The sequence below is a fragment of the Pteropus alecto genome, unplaced genomic scaffold, assembly GCF_000325575.1.
Source record: "Pteropus alecto unplaced genomic scaffold, ASM32557v1 scaffold87, whole genome shotgun sequence".
NCBI lineage: Eukaryota > Metazoa > Chordata > Mammalia > Chiroptera > Pteropodidae > Pteropus > Pteropus alecto.
The window spans coordinates 19,193,970-19,209,050 of NW_006443225.1; the positions used below are offsets into that span (position 1 = coordinate 19,193,970).

At 46.2% G+C, this 15,081-nt stretch overlaps 1 protein-coding gene and 1 non-coding gene across 2 annotated transcripts in view; one reads left to right on the top strand and one right to left on the bottom strand.

Moving 5' to 3' along the window:
* The window catches only part of ZNF704 (zinc finger protein 704), a gene marked incomplete at its 3' end in the record, with an annotated part of 90,990 nt that overhangs the window by 70,241 nt on the left and 5,668 nt on the right, over positions 1 to 15,081 (bottom strand). Inside the window, exon 2 of the mRNA XM_025041163.1 lies at positions 9,985 to 10,199. Coding sequence (XP_024896931.1) covers positions 9,985 to 10,178 — 194 coding nt within the window. The remainder of the gene's footprint in view (positions 1 to 9,984; positions 10,200 to 15,081) is intronic.
* On the top strand, positions 10,361 to 10,479 carry LOC112472612. The gene has a single exon (XR_003043732.1). It is a non-coding gene; the product is annotated as a 5S ribosomal RNA (ribosomal RNA).

Consider the following 15,081-nt stretch of genomic DNA (forward strand, 5'->3'; position numbering starts at 1 on the left):
TGGGGAGGCCGAGGAACCGAGGCCACCTCCACACTTACAGCTAGGCACGCAGGCCCTCAGCCCACAGCCCTCCAGGAAGTGGATTCTGCAACAGTCACGTGAGCTTGGAAGTAGATGTCCCTAGTTGGGCCTTCACGTAAGGCTAACACCTTAACTGCAGATGGGTGAGACATCCCGAAGCAGAAGACCCGGCTGAGCCACGCCCAGACCCCTGACTCACAGATGCTGGCGTGCGTTCTTCTAAATCAATAGGTTTGTGCTAATCTGTTAGGCAGGACAGATAATGAACTCAGTTAACTACAGTGCTATCTGTAACAATCAATAAATGGAAACAACCAAGTGTCCACCATCGGTTGAGTAAAAACAACGCACACATACTATGTGACTCATCCATTATGATTATGATCTAGATAAATATTTATAAAATATGTCTGCAGAGTATTAGTTATGATATATTTTTTAAAAGTTCAAAAACAGTCTTGCCATACGAAACCGTTATTTGGAATAAATAAGAGATACATATGCAAATAAATATAAAAAAGGGCAAATAACACACAGTAAGGTGTTCACAGTCGTTATTGCCAAATGACAACTTTATGGGTATTTTTTGTTTTATTTCTTCTGCTTACCTATACCTACAAATTGTCTAAATTGATCGTGCCCTGCATCATAATAAAAACACAATTTTACGCACAAGTAAGAGGAAAAGTAAACCAAAAAAGGAATCACCAACAGGACAAACACCACAATCAATGAAGGAGGTTTCGCTCACTCTTTTTACCCGTCGCCTTCTGTGTGCCAGGATGGAAGGCGAGAAGTTATTTGGTGCGGTTTGGCGGGGAAAGGTGACGGTCATCTAAGACAGCACGGTGCCATCTCAGCATCAGGGGAAGGGGGGCGATTTGTCCCTACTTGCTCAACGCACTGGACGATGCACAGTATAAACAGAGGAATGGAAGAATTTCAAATAACGTTGCAAAGACTTCGTAATCGGTGCCGACGGGGAGGAAACGTTATGTAGACATCTGAAATTGATGCTTGATAGAAATAGTAAGAGAATTGACCTCGGCTAGACAAAACTGAGAGCTACCAAAGTTAAAAAAATGAGAGGCCCAGGCAGTGCGAGTACAGATAGACGAGATGCAGACATGCCACAGAGGAAGAGACATGCTTCGTCACTGAGAAAATCTTAATACTGTTTTGGTGAGTTTTGACTTTTTCGCTTGGCTGATCTGTTTCTTTAGAATCTAAGTCATTTTAGGACAGAAGCTCGAGTTTCTTCACTTCGACCGGTCGTACGAGGTAATACACCCAGAGAGCAATCATTCAGAGTTTGATCCTTGTGATAGCTACCTGATAAAAACATGAGATCGAGTTGGCTGTCAAAGAAAATTGCTGTTCATTTTGTAGCTCAACGATTCAAAAATCTTTCTAGGAAACAGCCCATATCAAAGACAACCACCCGATATAAAAATACTCTTCAGAAGACAAATCGGCTCGCTGGGGCAGCAAGGTATCACGCCGCAAGAAACTAAAAAGTTATTTTAATTTCCCGACGCGTCTCACACATTCCCACGAAGAAGGCCACGTGACATGGCGCCGAAGCCCCCAGACGAAGGGCGTCAGACAGAGACACGCCGAGGCCTTCCACGCGTGCACAGTTCATCGCAGACCCCGCCTCCGTTTGCACACGCACAAAGCCGTGTCTGGGCACAAGCCCACCAATGGATGTCAGCAAGTTTTGAATAAGGGAACCATCGCGATAAATGAGTGACACGATTACATTGCAACAACTGAAAGCTGAGGACTGGAGAGACAACTCGGGTTATTTTCCCTGTCTGGTCTCCCTGGCCCAATGAGTAAGAATTCCAAGGAACTTGTCCGTGTGAGTTTAAAACGGCGGCAGAGAGGCCACAGCATGAACGCACGGCACGTCTGTGAAGCGTCGCGTGGGGCTAGAAGGGCAGAGGGTGAACGTGGAACTGAGTCAGCCCGCGATCAGAACCAGCAGGTGAGTGACAGACGCGTCTCATGTCCCAGATGTGGAGAGGGCTGGCTGCTGGCGGAATCTCCCCAGCACAGAGAGCCTACATGCACCCGGCAGACACTCGGCTGAGACAGACAGGAAGCACCAGCCCCCCGAAACGTCGAGACAATGCGAATGAATGACCCGGGGGTGTCTGAACGGAACTCGGTTTCTTTTTTTAAAAAATGCTTGTTCGCGCTGTTTAAACGTGCAGGATAAAAACGGCTCTGTGACTTGTAATATAAAACGTGAAACATAAAACAAGAGGTTATAAATCCGCGGGAGACCAATTAAAACACTTAGACTGTCATTCAAAAACATTCCACAGAACGTAATAAAACGGGTGGGAGGTTGGTTCTATTTTAATAACCGAAGACTGTAGGAATTTTATTTCTTCCAACTATCAGCCAAATATATCGAGGACTGACTGCAACATGGGAAATACACTCTTACATTATGTTAAGCAAAAAATGACATAAAATGCCTCCAAAGACTGCGTCGTGCGAGGTTAAATGGCCCTTTATCTTCAGTATTTTATAGTGATATTGCTAAATAGTATTTGTGCCATTAATGTAATAATCGGATTATGTTCAGCTGCTTTCCCACCATTTATCATCATTATGAAACCCCGCCAGCGTTTCTCAGTGGGGGTGAACTGGCATTTGGGACGGGAGGGTAATTCATTGTGCAGGACTATTTTGCACAACCAAAGCTGCCCCCTAGACATTTGTGAGCGGAACGGCTCGGGGGTGATGATGCGAATCACCCATTGAAAACGATTGATCTGGGTGGCCACAAAATGTGTGTCCTTTAAATGGCACAACCATTTGCTTCTTTGAAAAATGAATCCTTATTCAGAAACCAAATAAAGCCAGGAAATACTGTTCACGTTCCAAATCGGAGGACCTCTCTATCCAATGACACATACGAAAAGTTGCGAGGAGTAATTATAATAATGCATTATGCTAAAGTATTCATTCGTACATTGTCTTAGAGTTGAATTGGATTTATCGTTTCATTCGGAGACCCGAACCCTAAGGTAAACGCTGACTTATCCTGAGATAAGCGATGTTTAACCACGAGTCCTACTGTTTCCTGGCTGTCCCTGCTGAAAGGGGTTTTAAGAGCTCGATTCATCCAAGTGCCTAAAACATCTGTAAAAACAGATGACAAAATGAAGGTTTTTGGGTGCCAGGGGTATGCAGTCAATGGATTGGGAAATTTTGAGTCTCCTGACTTTAGGGGACGATCCTTTCCTCTAGTTTAGAAATGTTGCAATTCCAAGACCTTATAGTTTAAAAGTTAAAAACAACCTATCACCTATCACCATGATTTCATAAAAGCAAAGCCAAGCCATTCTAACTCCAAAAAAAGGTAGCAGCTACACAAAAAACTGACTGTCCCTTAGGCTGAAAACTTCATCATGGTCCAGCGTGTGGAGGCCGCATTAGACCTCTTGAATACTTCACTCATTCCTTATTACCAGTTGTCACTGCGGGCATTCAGCCGGCGACTACTGAGGTTTTTGGTTCTTCCCTTTAAAATGCTACTGAGACGTAACTGTAAGTAATATGCTCGAACCGTAAAAATTAAATATCTTATCACTGAAGGAGGCAAAGAGTAGGTATAACCCCATCCTTCACCAACAGACCAGTTGCCTGCTATGGAAGTTTTGAGCTTGGGGACCCACCTTGTCACTGAACGGAATTATCACTGCCTTTTCGGTTGTGATCCCACGCTTTCCCTCAGCACTTCTGGCTCACGACGCGGCAGCTCTGGGGAACGTGGACAGCAAACTCAGGCAGAGAGCCCCGTTCTCCACCAAGATACTGCCCTGCCTTCCTGAGCCCACGGTCAGAAACAACATCAACTCGACTGCAGGGCCTTTGGAAGAATCAGGGGGCGCCCAGCCTTGATCTGACATCTCCTCTCAGATAACACGGAGGATGTTACTTGGGAGTAATTTCAGTCAACTTAGAGAAATAAAGCCCCAAGGGACAAACATTAAAACTAGAGCCCATCTTTCTCACTGTAGGATTACTAATTTTTTTCTGTCTCATTAAATAAAAAAAAAAAAAATTGTTCATTCGTTTTTAGTGTCCAAAGGCACAGGAATAAGAAAACAAAGGTAAGGTATTCTATTAGTCAAATTAAACATACCATTTTCCAAAAGATTGATCATAATTCTAATTATAGTAAGTGGTTCCCTTTCTCCCCCTAGATTGATCAGTTTTCCATGAAACTGTTGCCTGTCCTGGATTTTTCTCTCCTTTCCTGTGAACCTCTTCTTGCCTGCTGTGCGTCTTACACAGCAACGCATCACCCCGGTTGCACCGATCACCCCTAAGCTGCCGCCTTCGATCCTTGGCCACGATCAGTGTCAACGTCAAACAGCACTTCTGTGTTCTAACTGCAGAAAACGAGTCAGCCGCTCAGCAGAAAAACACCACATCCCAGCCTGGTGAAGCAGGGGCTGCGTTTTACAGGACGGAGCAGCAAGCAGCATCTCCTCTCAAACGAGAAGAAAGACTATTAGCACCTTAGCGAACAAGGGCGGGCTCAGTGAATTTTAAGTGCCGCCTCACAAATGAAAATGTGGCAAAATCGAAAAAGTTAGCTTATAGAAAGTGTTTCAATCCATTATTCAAACGCAAACTCTTAGCTTGGAAAAAAACCAACCACCCGATTTTCTCATCTTTCAAATAATGTGGATGGACCGGATGACTTTCAAGATGCTCATAATTCTTTCCGCTGAGATAGCGCGATGACCTCTGCCATAACACAAACCCGCCACGCTCGGCGCTGCTCCGGCACCCACGGGGCAGACACCTGCCATGTTTTCTAGGTGTCATCCGGACAAAATACCCCGTTTCACTTCTAGCCCAGGTAGGCAGAAGAAAAGGCTTGCGTTTCTTCTTTATGTGGATAATTAGAATTTACAGAATTCGATTCCCCGGAGTCTGGGGAACGGAGAGGAAGCAGCAAACACGTTTGGGCTTTGACGTTTCAGCGATAGGCTCAGAAAAACTCAGTGTCTTTTCATGTCTATTTTTGGAAACGGGTTCTTTTCCCTGTGAAGGCTGGTTTCTCTGAAGCCAAAGGAACACATGGACTTCCAATACCGTGGAGACAAAAGACGTCACCAGGAGTGGGAGCTGTCCCCGCGCCAGAGACAAAGCCAACGCACGGAATTCCGCCCGATTTGGCCTGGGGTTGGGAAAGACACCGCCTAACACCAAGGGAGGAGCCACCCTTCATGGCAAGCGTCTCTGCCACTGGTCGCTTCTGGATGTGACGGCTGCTATTCAGGGCCCGCCGTCCCCTCACGGATACGCGAAGAAACCGTTTCTCAATCCCCCGCTCCCCCAACGCTGCGCCACACGCTGAAGCTCTGCATCTCTGCTATGGCGCTGGGGCAAAGTCGCAGACCGGCGTGGTTTCCCGTGTGGGGCCGACGCGTCCAGCACCGAAGCTCTGCATCTCTGCTATGGGCTGGGGCAAAGTCGCAAACCAGCGTGGTTTCCCGTGTGGGGCCGACGCGTCCAGCACCAGACTCGGCCCGGCCGGCCCTGATTCTGAAGGAAATGCGAGCGGCGTCCCCCCCTGTTTAAGAGGTGGCAACAGAAGGGGTGACTCAACAGAGAAGATGCCCAGCCTGGAAACACCTAACTCATTAACGAAACGCGGTGGAAACCCGTTCCTTACCGGACGTGGTGACTCGGCCTCTTGCTTGTGCGGAGGGTTGGCGCTGACCTGCCTCGGTGCCACATCCAGGTGGGTCCAGAGGCTGTGGCTCTTTGTTATTACTAAGTGGACTTTGCCACAATGTGACGAAATGAGGCAAGATGCCTTTGTGGCCAGCGGTAACAGATAAGATCTCAGTTCATCAGATTCCTACAGAACATCCACCCCGGGAAGAAAGTGTGTTTTTTAAACGACGAGAAAGAAAGCTTACTGAATTCTGTGCAGGCGAGGCCTTGGGACAGCGTGTCACAACCGTTCCTTCTACGTGGACATTCTCAACTTCTAAGTGGTTATCTAATGATTGATTTAAAAACCGAAAATGCTATTCAACAGACACTGAATCAACATTTTTAGAGTAGAAAATGCGGGCCATACATGTGTTCGCTCGGCTTATGAATATATCGGTTCTGCTTAGTGTATTTTTCATTTGTTTGCATAGAAAAATAGTCAAAGTATAAAAAAATACAGATGTATATATGTCGTGCACCATTGTCTGATACACCGATAAGAGGAAATGACCTCTCTTTTTCCACTCATTATTGTGGTTATAAAAAATATTGTCGATTTAATTTGGCATTGTAATAGGCAAACGAACACTTTGAAAACAAAAGCCGAACATTTTAAAACCACAAAATGGGCTTTTACTTCTTGTTACCCTTAGCAGATTGTTGGGTCTTCCTAGTTTCGAAGGCGGAAATAAAGACCCAAACCCTCCTGGTTTTCTCCATCCAGCTCGGTCGCGTCCATGCGAGGCACAGGCCCCGCCGGCTCTGATGATAGCGCTGGGGGCCAGGGGCCTCTCTGCCTGCGGAGAGGCCCAGACATGGCGGGGAAGCAGGGCTGTCACGGGGCAGAGGCACGTGTGGTGCTGGCCCCGGTCACACGGGCGAAGGCTGAGGTCTTCCTGGAGATGGATGGCAGCAGAACCCCACGTCCCTCCCTCCTGGCCGCCAGTCCAATTTTCTCAGCTATTTTATCTCCAGCATAGAAACACACTCTTGGAGAACTCTCCCACCGCTGAAAATCATATTCTTCCCGCAGAGATCCGAAATGTCGGTCTCACGTGCCACTTGGATTGCTCTCTACAACCTAACAGATAACAATCGAATTCCCAAACCATTCCTAGTCAGCCTAACTGCCCAGCCTCACCCCCGAAGGCTTCTCCGCCCAGAACTCTATTTATAGCAGGGAAGAGAACACCAGTTAATTCTTAGAAGAAGAATCAGTAACAGTTTAAGCCAGTAACAAAGTAGATCCTTTCTACTTAGGAGTCTTTTTTTAAAAATGATATATTTGTTGCACTTCCAAGTTTACAAGTAGCGTTAATTATCATTTTCTTACTAGGATGTAAAGAAGCCCAGCAAAGGCTGGGAAGTGTGACCGCCCAGGTCAAGCCGAGGTGAGCGGGCTTGGCGTGTCCGGACCGGCCCTCAGGATGCCACCACGGGGAAGGGAACACTGATAACCACGAGACAGGCTCTGCCAGGCTCTGGAAAGGAAGCTGCTTTGATGTTTTTACAGAACTGGAACTGCGACTCTCTCCATTTAACCTGTTTTTGACTTAGATGGAATTTAGACAGCTTCATCATAATTACAATTGTATGAAACATCAGTTGCTGGCAACTTGGAGTCATTCCCCCTTCAGGGACGAATGGCAGGCGGGGCTGAAATGTACCATCAACCAATGTTTTAAAGCTGCATTGTCCCACAGAGTCGTCCCTAGCCACGCGTGGCCATCAATCACTTGAAGAGTGCCCAGTTCAACTTGAGATGTGCTGTAAGGGTACTAACAAAGCAGCACAATGCCCCCCGAGCATCCTGGAACATTCCCGTGGACCCAGCCCCTGTGACCAAGCGGTCCACCCAGCACAGCAGTGCGGCTCGACTGCTTGACGTTTCGTGGTTCAGTTTTCTCCAGTTTGCTGCCAGAAACGATGTACACGAAAGAGTATTTATTAACTATCCAAGGTCTCTTTGGACGTGATGCCTGCAAATGTGTAGATGTCACACTTTAATATTTGACTTCGTAACTACCCAAGTGATCCAGATAGCATGTCCTTTGTTAATAGCAAATGATGTAAACTATTAATTATTTTAAAAAGGCCTATTAATGACCAAAGTTCTAAATTCACGATGCAATTCTAAACAGGTGACATATTTTAATTTGATACTAATGTGTGCTTATCATAAAAGGATAGAAAACGCAATTACCGTATCTGAAATGTCATAAAGTCAACACAAATAACTGTGTAGAGTTTTCTGTAAAATACACACACACACACACACACACAGCCAAATTTGCGTCAGAAAACATAAGCTTTCCTAGTTATAATTAAGAAGATTAAGACAATGTCAATGTCATCGGTGTTGGTACAGGAAGGAGAACTCTGCTGGTTTAGAAATGTTCTCCTTCTTATCTTATTGACGCCCCCCCCCCTCCCAATTTGGTCATTTCCTATTGGTTACAGAGTTTGTGATCTGAGAAGGTTTCAATGCATTTAAACATTAAACATTTGTTCCAGGAACTGCTAGGCTTCTGGAGGTTAAGAAGTAAGGACACCGATCACTGAATTCCAAGTTGGACACAGAAGACTTTTTTCTGACTGGTGTAGAGTATGTAAGAGACAAAGGAGAAATGCAGATAACACCACTGAAAATGGCAGCCAAATCAAGTTCCCGACTGTCTGTTGTACACATAGGATATTGCTTACAGCTCAGGTCATTTCCTGATTTTGAACTCAAAGTTAATGAATTTCTGGAACTCTTTGAAACTATACAATTCCCAGAATGCATCCTATCAGGAGAAAATGATTTCATTTTATCCAGCAAGTGATAAATATGACATCACTGTATTTTAAAAACCCTGCAAAACAAACAGTACCGTATGGTTCATTTTTTATCCAACAGCAAAGTAACAATCTGGCGTATTCTAATAAACTGCTGTTAGGTCTAGGAATATTTTTCTTTTTTTCTGTTACAACTGGTTTGCTAATAGATTTCTTTAGCTTTAGAGTTATAATTAGAAAACAGTTACTTTGCATAATCAAATTGTAATCGCTGTTTGGGTGCAATCCAACCAATTTAAGCATCAGTACCGCCCCCCAAAAAAACAATGTCTGGGAAAAAGAGAGTAACAAATGCCATGGTCCAATGATCTAGGTTATCTAATACTGTTTGCCTAATCGCTGAGTTGTTTTTAGAGGCTGGAAAGCAAGTGATATTAGAAATACCAATGTGTTTTAAAGGATCGCAGTTGTAAATTAAATATTCGTCGAGAAACACTAATGACGGTAAGAAAGAAAACAATTCGCTTCGGGCCAGAAACCTACTCTAGTTTTGGGTCAGTCGTTTGTCAAACGTGGGCTCCTAAGTGATCATTTAACATTTCCGAGTCTGCTTACTCATTTGTAAAATGGGAATTATCACATCTTACTATGATAGACACCTGTCAATCTTTGGGATGCCAAAAAAAATCTAGGTGAAATAAACGATAAAGCAAGAAAATACGTAAAAGATCTAACATGTATATTCTACGACTGTTTCATCGTCATTCTGCCGTAATACTGTCTGTCCTTCGGTTCAGTGCTACCAGATGTGGTTGAAGTAAAATTATAATGTGATAAAAGCCTTTGATATTTCAGATAAACCCTCTTGGCCCAGTTCCAAAGATCTGTCATAAAAGGATCACCATATATACACCAGAGACCATCAAACTTTTTCTGTAATGAGTCACACACAAATATTTTAGGCTTTGCAGGCCACCTATGATCTATGTCACACATTCGCCATTTTTTTTAACCCTCTAAAAAACATAAAATCACTCTTATCTCACAGGCCACACAAAAAGGGGAAATGTAGCCCGCAGCCACAGCTTTCCAAGCCCTGACCAAAGACTCAGTGTCCTTGCTGTTAAGTGGCTCTGCTCAGTCCTACATTCCACGTTAATTTTTTTTTTTTACATTTATTCTTTTGCTCTTTATTACTCATTTGCCAAAATCTAATCATTCTTTCCCAGAGCTGTAGTAGTTCCAACAGCCACAGCCTCAAAGTCACTTCTGAGAAGCTCGGTTTTGCACAAGCCACAGTAAAGGTTCTTGGCAGAAAACCGGTCCCACGCCTGTCTGCCTGTCTGTCTCAGAGCGGTGATGGAGACCATCACACCTGCCCGCCCCGACGCTCTGGGGAGACACGGAGAAGGTCTCCCCGCCCCTTACCTTGCTGGGGGGACGTCGATGTTGGAAGAAACGACTTTTCGCTTTTGCTCGAGGAGACAGACGGAGCGGGTGTTTTCTTTTTCATGGTCGGCTGTTTTCACGTCTTCCTCCATGGCCGAGGAGAATGAGTGCTGACGAGACATTTTTTTGCTAGAGTCACGTTTTAGGTCCTCTGGTTGAAATGTGAAGGTCATGTCCCGCTTAACGCTCCCCACCTGTGAAACGAAACGCAAACATTCTCACTCACGCGAACATCGGCTTCGCCCGACGACACGCAGGTGGCTGCGAGGAGACAGCCCGCCCTGCCCTCCGGGTTCATCTCGAAGATTTCAAAGTTTAAATGGGAAAAATGAAACAGAAATAAAGTCACGGGATAGTCTACGGCCACGCCACCCTGAACGTGCCCGATCCCGTCTGATCTCGGAAGCTAAGCAGGGTCGGGCCTGGTTAGTGCTTGGATGGGAGACCACCCAGGAAGACCAGGTGCTGTAGGCGTAAAAAAAAAAAAAAAGAAATAAAATCACGGACACGATAAAGTAATATACATTCGGTGCATCTGCCGTCATAATGCAAACGAGAAGCATCACAAGCATGGAGAAGCCTTTTAGGTGAGCAAAACGTTTGAAGGCTTGAAAGCATGAGATTTCTAAGAAAAAATCTAGAAATTTAAAACATCATTGTTTTTTCTTCTACAACTGAGAAAACTCAAGTAAATAAATTCTCAAATGTTTTGTGCTGATTTTAACAGAAGAGAGGTATTAACAGAAAATCAAGCCTTAGCTTTGACTATGATTACCGACTGTAACCATACTCTTCAGTTTATAAAGCTGCTTTTTTAAAAAATAATTTCTTTCTTTTTAATTTCAGGCATGAAGAATTGTTTTTTTATTCTTCTACAGCAGTTAAGTTCTTAATGATGATTTAAAAAGTCTTCTTAATTTTCTTACACTCGTTGACGAAATACAGTGATGCTTAAGGTTTAAGACAAACATAAAATGAAACCTCAGGGAATCGAATCTGGTTATTTCAGAATTCGGGAAGGCCGACCGAGACTGAACCTGAAGAAAGGTTTTGGTGAGGTGACCACGGGCATCGTAAATGAGGTCTGGAGCAAACCTGCTCCAGCCTTAAGGGTACAAAGAGGAACCGGTCTGTCTGGAAGCCGGCAGCCTTGCTGGTGGGAAGCGCACGGTGCAGAATACGCCCGTGAGACATCGCACGTCTGCACGACAGCCTTCCCTCTCGGGGAGGTCGTTTGTGGAGTCAGCAAACCTTCGCTCAGCCGCTCAGACGACAGCCTTCCCTCTCGGGGAGGTCATTTGTGGAGTCAGCAAACCTTCGCTCAGCCGCTCAGATAGGAGATCTGCTTATTTGTTTTTTTTTTAATTGTAGGTAGGAGAAAAAGCGTTAAGAGACGAGATCGAATAGATTTAGAACGCTAAAGGCGACGGCCACAAACAGGAGGCATTTTCAGAAAGGAAAAACTCCGAGGCATGTGTGTGTTGGAGTCACAAGACCGGCCCTCATCTGAGAAATGCCAGGGCCCGGGGCTGACGCGTGCCTTGGAATCCACCTGGCTGGGAGGACCTTTCACAGGAGCTGAGCCCGAGCCCCCTCATCCCGTAGGGTTAGCCCGAACTTGTCAGGGGGAAGAGACCTTCCCACTGGTCCTGGCAGACCCACCCCAGCTCCACAGGAAAACTGTCCGCCACTGGTGGTCTGCTTGTCATCTATTAAAAAGCTACCACGTGTCTCAGAGTGCATTAATGAAATACGAGTCCCAGAAAAGTAAGTGCTTTTAAGAAGTGTTTGAATCGTCATCAGCGCCACAGGAAAGAATAAGAAAACAGTTCGAACTTCCAAAAACGCAATGAATGTTCCATAAAAATGTAGTTTGAAAAATCAACAAACGTAACTGCAAATATTTTCAAAATCCACCCCAAATCGCTTTCCATGCAACTCCTTCTGCCTGGAGGTGGGAGGGAGAGCGGGCTGTTCTTTTCTTCTTGGTACCAGCTGGTTCTCAACGGAAGGACGTTACAACAGGAATAAGCCAAACGCAGCATAACGATGAAAACAAAGGCCTGACTGATGATTATGAATAGTTTCTCCCTAAGTGTCAAGTATTACATTAATTAAATATTTAAGCAGCCATTAGTGTTAGGTTGTAGCAATAATTGACATCCTTACCTCCCTCGGGGCCAACTGGACTGGTTAAATGAATTCAGTCCAAAGAGAGATGGGGCTGGGAGAACATTGCAGGAAGCTCAGCTTTTATCTTAAAAAATTTAGGGGGAAAAAAAAAACACCCAAGCATCTAAAGCAAATTAATACAAAGTAGAATAAATTTCCTACAGAAATGACGCTATAATTGTATGTCATGCGCTTAGCCGAGACTTCATAATAAAACAAATTACAGCACCATTCAACAACGTAAGCTATAAATCTTCCCTGACACATTCTAAACGAAAAAACTTATGTCTCAGGGGAATGAGGGAATTTCAGCCACGTGACGGATCTCAAAGACTATTTAGCTCAGACTCCTTGTTTGAGAGTGCAATTCAAATGAGTTAGAAACGACCAATGAGGCCAAAAAATGTAAAGAAGAGGAAGAGATTCATACACGTGGAGAGCCGGCTTCCACTGTAAGGCCGGTGGAAGGAACGGCGGCATTCGTGGGCGTTCATTCCGTCACGACGCTTTACGTGGACGTATTACATGTTCTTTTAAATGTCCCTTTATTCATATGAGATATGAGATTTAAAAGATCTTTTAAAAAGGAGAGTTCACAGGAGAGGAGAGGAGAGGGAGGGCAGGGAGTCTGGTCTCAGGAGCCGGGCTTGGAGACGGCCGGGGACATGGGCCGGTGGCTGGGGCGTGGTGGACACAGCGGCATGTGGGGACGCGGAGGCGCGGGCGAGGCCGGTCCTGCTGGGTCCGCAGGAGACACGCAGCAAGAGAAAACTCCGAGCTCCTGTTAGATGAGCAGAAGACAGCGGCTAAAGGAAGACAGGACCCCACCGAAATGAAACTTCCAGTAAGGACAAATCTCTACAGACAGAAAGCAGAGCAGCGCTTGCCTGGGGCAGTAGTGGGGACTTACCGCACATGGTCACCGGGAAACTTTCTGGGGTGATGGAAATGTTCTAGAACTAGACCGTACTGATATCTGTAAATTTATTTAAAATCACCGAACTCCGGTCTTACAATGGGATGAATGTATGGTGTGTAAATTACACCTCGATCATACTGTTATTTTAAAAAAAAAGGAAGAAAGGAAGAAAGAACCAAACCAGGAGTAACTGGGGGGAAGGCGTCCTCCCAAGGACCACCAGACCAGACATGGGAAAAGTAATGTGCCACAGAGAGGCAGCCGCCGAGCCTAGGGGGCTTTCCTTATTTATTTTAAATAAGGGGGCCCCGTGTTTATGCCGGGCCGCCACTAACAGTTGTGTGTGTAGGTCCTGCTCGCCAGCCCGGTGGGGCTCCAGCCCAGTCACTACTTGAGCCAGGTCCACAGGCTTCTTCACCCACAAAGACAGACCTTTCTCCAATTTCTCCACCTGCTGAGAACTTTTAAACTTCTCCTGCCCAAAGAAGGTGTTCTTGTTTATTTTCCCCCCCATGTGTACAATGCTCAGGTGACAAAGGAGGTCTTCCGGTGATTTACCGGGCCTGGGCTTCCTTCTTTGAGGCCGATGTCGAGGAATTGTGTGACTCGTTAGTATGAGCTGACGTTTTTGGTAGTGGAGAAGCCGAGGCAGTCTGAAAGTGCTCGGGCTCTCGAGGAGGCGGAGGGGTCGACGACAGAAGACAGCCGGAAAGGACGAAAAAGTCTGATGGGATGGAGAGACGCGATGGCAGCGAGAGGAAGGGGAGGCAGGACGTGCCCGGGGCTGAGGAGCCAGAGGGATGGTCCCTTCCGCCGGTGAGCGCGGCTTCTCCGTGAGGACCGGGGAGAGGACAGGACGGGACGCGGGGTAGAAAAGGACACACCTTCCCTGTGAGTGGTGGCAGGCGGGGCTGCTGTGGCTCCTCAGAAGCACGCTGGCCTTCCTGGCACAGGGGTCATTGCCAAACCAGCCGCCGAGAACACACGTAGTCCAGAAAAAGCCCTAGACACTGTCCCCCGTGTCCGTGAAGAGTCGCCCAACGCAGGGGGCAGATGGGGTGACTGCCAGCAGGGCTCTGCTTCTGTCTCAGCACTCGGAGCTCTTAGGACGCGAAGGGGGACATCGCCTGCAAATGAGTGGCCACGCACATCGTCAAAGACGATGATTCGATTCTCGATGCCAGAATGACGGACTCTTGGCAAGACGACACGAATCTTGCAAGATCAAGAAGGATTCTCTTGTCAGGAGAGTCGCTGACCTGAAAATATGGCTTTAACCTGAAATCTGAGCAGGCAGAAGGAAAACGTCCAGATACAAGCGCCGAGCTAGAAGCCCGTGTGACAAATAATGAAGAAAAACAGCAAGGCTGTCGACTAGTGATTTTTGAGAACATACAAGGCGGAGATTTAGTAATTAAAAAAAAAGAAAGAAAGAAAAAAGGATCTCGTGCACACAAAAGGCCTAACCTGACTGCTCCCACAACGGGACTGGAAGTTGGAAGGCACCGTGTGTGACTCCCGTTGTCACTGGACATTGACAAACTGGAACAAAGGGTCCATCAGGAAGGCAAAGGGTCTCACTGGGAGGAGCCGGGAACGCTCTGTGTACAAAACAGGGGGCTGGCGGCCCACGCAGCTGCTCTTCGATGCAGGGGACGCCCCCCGAGGAGAGGGCTCGGGCTGCTCTGTGTCACCGGGCCGGGACCCCCGGTGCCCGCTCTGCTTCTGGCCTGAGGGTTCACTCTCCTCTTTCGAGTTCCCTATTCTTCCTCCAAACTGTTATGGGGGCAGAACGGGGGCAGAATCTCGGAGACTTCCCAGTCTCGAATGTCTTGTTTTTTCACTATCTTTTGTAGAGTTTAGACGTTCTTTTCCTTTTTAGAAATGCTTATTCGTTACAAAATACACACCGGCTAAAACTCCAATTAAGAAGTGTACGAAAGAAAGTGGGGTAAGCGTTCGATTCCTCTGCTCTCTCTTTCCAC